This window comes from Labrus bergylta, chromosome 2 (assembly GCF_963930695.1).
Source record: "Labrus bergylta chromosome 2, fLabBer1.1, whole genome shotgun sequence".
Taxonomy (NCBI): domain Eukaryota; kingdom Metazoa; phylum Chordata; class Actinopteri; order Labriformes; family Labridae; genus Labrus; species Labrus bergylta.
Window position 1 is genome coordinate 25,656,224 of NC_089196.1, and position 4,084 is coordinate 25,660,307.

General features: G+C 38.0%; 1 protein-coding gene across 1 annotated transcript; it reads right to left on the reverse strand.

Moving 5' to 3' along the window:
- Positions 1-1,485: 1,485 nt before the first annotated feature.
- LOC109994857 (transmembrane protein 252) lies at positions 1,486-3,783 on the reverse strand. Its single transcript, XM_020648352.3, has 2 exons — positions 3,268-3,783; positions 1,486-2,440 (listed from the first exon to the last, which is right to left on the reverse strand). Exons 1-2 carry the CDS (start codon positions 3,540-3,542, stop codon positions 2,194-2,196), a joined length of 522 nt encoding a protein of 173 aa, XP_020504008.2. The 5' UTR covers positions 3,543-3,783; the 3' UTR covers positions 1,486-2,193.
- Positions 3,784-4,084: the final 301 nt, after the last annotated feature.

Here is a 4,084-nt window from a genome sequence, read left to right on the forward strand (position 1 = left end):
CTTCCTGCCTTTTGTAATTGAATATAACAGATACACATGCAACTACATAAATCTGAGATATTTTGTTCCTGGGGCATTTCTACATTTTAATTAAACAACTGCTCATAATTAGCCTGACCATGTTGTGCAGATAGCATGCATCATGTGGGGATGAAACTTCCATGAGGAGACGGAGGGGTTTTTCTTCCCAGCACAGCACCTAGGTGTGAATTGTGCTGAGGCTGTTGTGTTGAGATACTGTAAGACAGAAGAGGGTTGAACTTTATATGGCCTGAATGAGACACTGAGAGCAGGAACTCATAAACACTCTGATTGCCGTCATTATGAGTTGAGGATATGCCAGTGGATATCCGCAAGGATGTGTTCACTCAGTCAGCCAGTCACAGGTTATTGCCCCATGCTTCTGTTTCACAATGTCAGGGGTTACTTCTGACTTTGGATGAGAATCAATCACCTTTGAATTTGTGGTTCAAGACGGTTTTTGTTTAAGATGATACAGATCACTAGTCACAGTCTAATAGATAAGACATTCTGTCAAAGTACTTAATTTAAAAAAAAGTTCCAACAACAATTTTTCATTAATAATGTGCATGAAGGTGAACAAGCTGCAAAGTTGCAGAACATTGTTGCTCCATATCTTTATTGTGGTGAACTTTTCAACTGAGCAGCGTGTGCTTAACAGAGAGAGAGAGAGAGAGAGAGAGAGAGAGAGAGAGAGAGAGAGAGAGAGAGAGAGAGAGAGAGAAGAGAGAGAGAGAGAGAGCTCATAATCTATTAACAGCTTTAGGACATGTTATGGTGACTTTATGCAGGAAACATGTTCATTCAGCAAACACTGAAACAAAACTGCTTTCCCATACAATTTGGATATTATCCTCCTGAGAAATGTACAGTTTATAAAAATATATGTAAATACAGTTTATGAATATATATATAAATATAGTTTAACAACATCAGATCGCAGAATCGGATGCAAATAACTAAGGTTTATAGCCAAATTAAAAGCATGAACTTACCTTTGTGCTGTATGTCCAGAGATCTACTGAGCAAATGATGTTATTTTATCTATAAAACCAGTCCGGGCAGACCTCATTATACATGTGCAAACTTGTTTTTATCAAAGGTTGGGCTTGTCAAAGTCTCAAGTATTAGTTAAAAGAAATAAACATTAATTTGTCCCTTAATACAAAACAAGGAAAGAACACCTTGTGTCTTCTGCTCATATTTCAATTTACTATATATATATATATATATATATATATACCCCCTGTTTTTATTTTAATTTTAATTTTTTTTTAAATCATCTATTCTGTTTAATGTGTATTTTGAGCTTTCTTGTCTGTGCTGCTGTAAGGCCCGAATTTCCCCTCTGGGGATCAATAAAGTTTTATCCTATCCTATCCTATATGTTTAGGCAGTTTTTTCACCCTTGACCTGTCCAAGTCTGTAATGCAAATAAAAAATTAAATCCCTTTTAGGACTAAATTAAAGAGCATAGTGTGACTTTAATGCTTTACTGTTTATACATTTATGATATACTAAGTTCATGTCTGACGGGGAACATTTCTAATGTAAATGCATTTCATTTATTGTTACAAAAATCAATTACATTTCTGTTAAATCAAATTTAAAATGTGTTTGTTTACAAATGATTTTGCCTGATAAGAACATTAATCTACAGCCAATTTATCTTTGAAGAATAATCTGTTGATCAATGTTTCTTTAGCATACATTGAATAGTTTTTTTCCACACACTGATCACAAACACTACATCATGATGTAACAAAACAGCTGCATATTTTTTTATTCTATAACACAAATCACCCTGAACACAGGTGTAGCTTCACTCATGCCAATGCAATGATACTACCCAAGTGGATTTATACTGTTCTTAAACCAACAAGCAACGCTTCAAGTCAAACATGCAGCAGCTGCAACTGTGCTCTGGGACACCTGAGAGGAAGTCACTTGAGCTAAAATGACTTCAAACCAAAGTTAAACCAGACAGCTTGTAACATGCTCACATGGGCAGCACAGACATAAGAGTTGAGAGGTTGGCCCACACTCTGTAGACCATCATTTATTACAAGAGTCATCTGTCCATGTGTGGAGTCATCTCATATTTCTAAGCCCCTTTTCTTTTCTCAGTCAAAAAATAAATCTCTGATCCTTCATTTTCCTTCAGTCTGTCCTTCAGGGTACAGACGACGCCACTCTTCGCTCCTCCTCTCCCTGCAGAGCACGTTCTACCTGACTGTACTGAGGAGGTCGCTCCCAGCTCCACGTACAGTCTGGAGCCTCCGAGCTGTCTGTGCTGTACAGAGGAGGAGCGAGGATCACCACATCCCCCCCGTCAACCTCCACCACAACCTCAGAGGGTGTATCACGGGTCACCTGGCTGTACTGGGACTCCTCGTATGATGGAGGGAAGAAGCTCGGCCTGCAGAAGAAAAGACACAATAAACTTTATATCAGTTTAAAGGCATGTTTTTTTGTTTGCCAGATGTTGAAGTTTCATAATCAAGCTTCACTTTCTAAACAAATGTGAGGCAGAATCAGTGAGGAAGGTCATGGGACTTCTTTCGTTTCTCTAACCTTGTTGGGTCACTATGAGGAAGTGGTATTATCGCTGTAACTGCTAAATGTCTATTTATTTTTGTTAATTATTAGAATGGCTGAATGTGCAGTATTACCAGTGGCCTCTATTGTATGTGTTGATCTTTAAATCAATTAAAGCAATAATCATTGAAATAACTTTTGCATACACAATGCACAGACTTTCAGGGAAACCCTATTTGTATTACTTCTTTTTTAAAGTTTTATTGTATTGTATTATTGACTAAATTATTGTTATTATTACATCAATCAACTTACAGTCAGTTTTGAAAGCCCAGATAAACAGATCATTTCTTATACAGTCTTATGTGCATGTTTCTTACGTTGTCTGAATTTGAAAGAAAAAAAGTATCCAGAAAAGTTAAATATCTTAAATTGATGTTGATATTAAAAAAATGTTCTATCATCATGTGTCATTGTCCATTATTTTTTATACATCTGACAGGGAATCAAGAGTAGTAATTGATTGTTTGAGCTCCCTGTTATTTAAAGATGGAAATGCTATAACTCAATTTGACTAAACCAAAATAAATTTGAGTCACTTTGCCATTTTTTTTCCAGAAAAATGTGATAATTTACTAAAGCCATGACAATGATTTTTCACTGTAAAGCTTGCCTCTGTGCTTATTGAATTATCTGCTGGTTGTATACCTTTCGATGGCGTAGACCTCGATGTTTCGTTCTCCTCCTCCTCTTCTCCTGTATATCTTGCTCTTCATGCTGTGGCAGACGGTCCAGAAGGCCCCTCCCAGCACAGCCAGAGCTCCGAGCCCCATTAGGATGTAAGCAGGAATGAACCTCCAGAGGAGGCTGCCCTCAGGCTGCTGGGACACCAGGTAAGATCCCAAACAGGTCAACGCAAAGCCCACCAGAGGCAGGAACGTACGGGCCAGAGACCACAGCTGCTTCTTCATAGTCATGATCATTTAACTCCTAATCACCAGGTATTTATTTTCTTCTTTTACCTTCCTCTGATAGAAATATTCTTCTCACCAAGTCCTGATGACACTGACACAGGCAGGAGGTTTTTAAGGAGGACTAAACTAAGACTGAGACAATCTAGACCTGCCAGGACACAAATACATTATTTTCAGAAGTTTCACAACAAACAAATGTAGCTGCAGTGGAAGGTGTGTGTGTGTGTCTGCAAACGTCTTCAGACATGAGGGGAGGTGGCTGAGATGTTACGGCCTCCTTCGGTTGTATATTAACACAGAATGAATCTGGGGTCAGAAGGAGGAGAGAGAGAGAGAGAGAGCGAGAGAGAGATCGCAAAAACAAACAAAAAGGGAAGTGCTGACAGTTGATAGCGTGACAGGCAACATCCGACTAAACTTCTAAATATAGGTGTGGACTTTGGTCTCAACATTTTGATTAAATCTTCTAAAAGTGATTGTGAGGTGTTTGAATCAGTTTTTATTTATTTGCCAGATAAAGTTTCTACAGTCAAAAGAAGGAAAATCACATT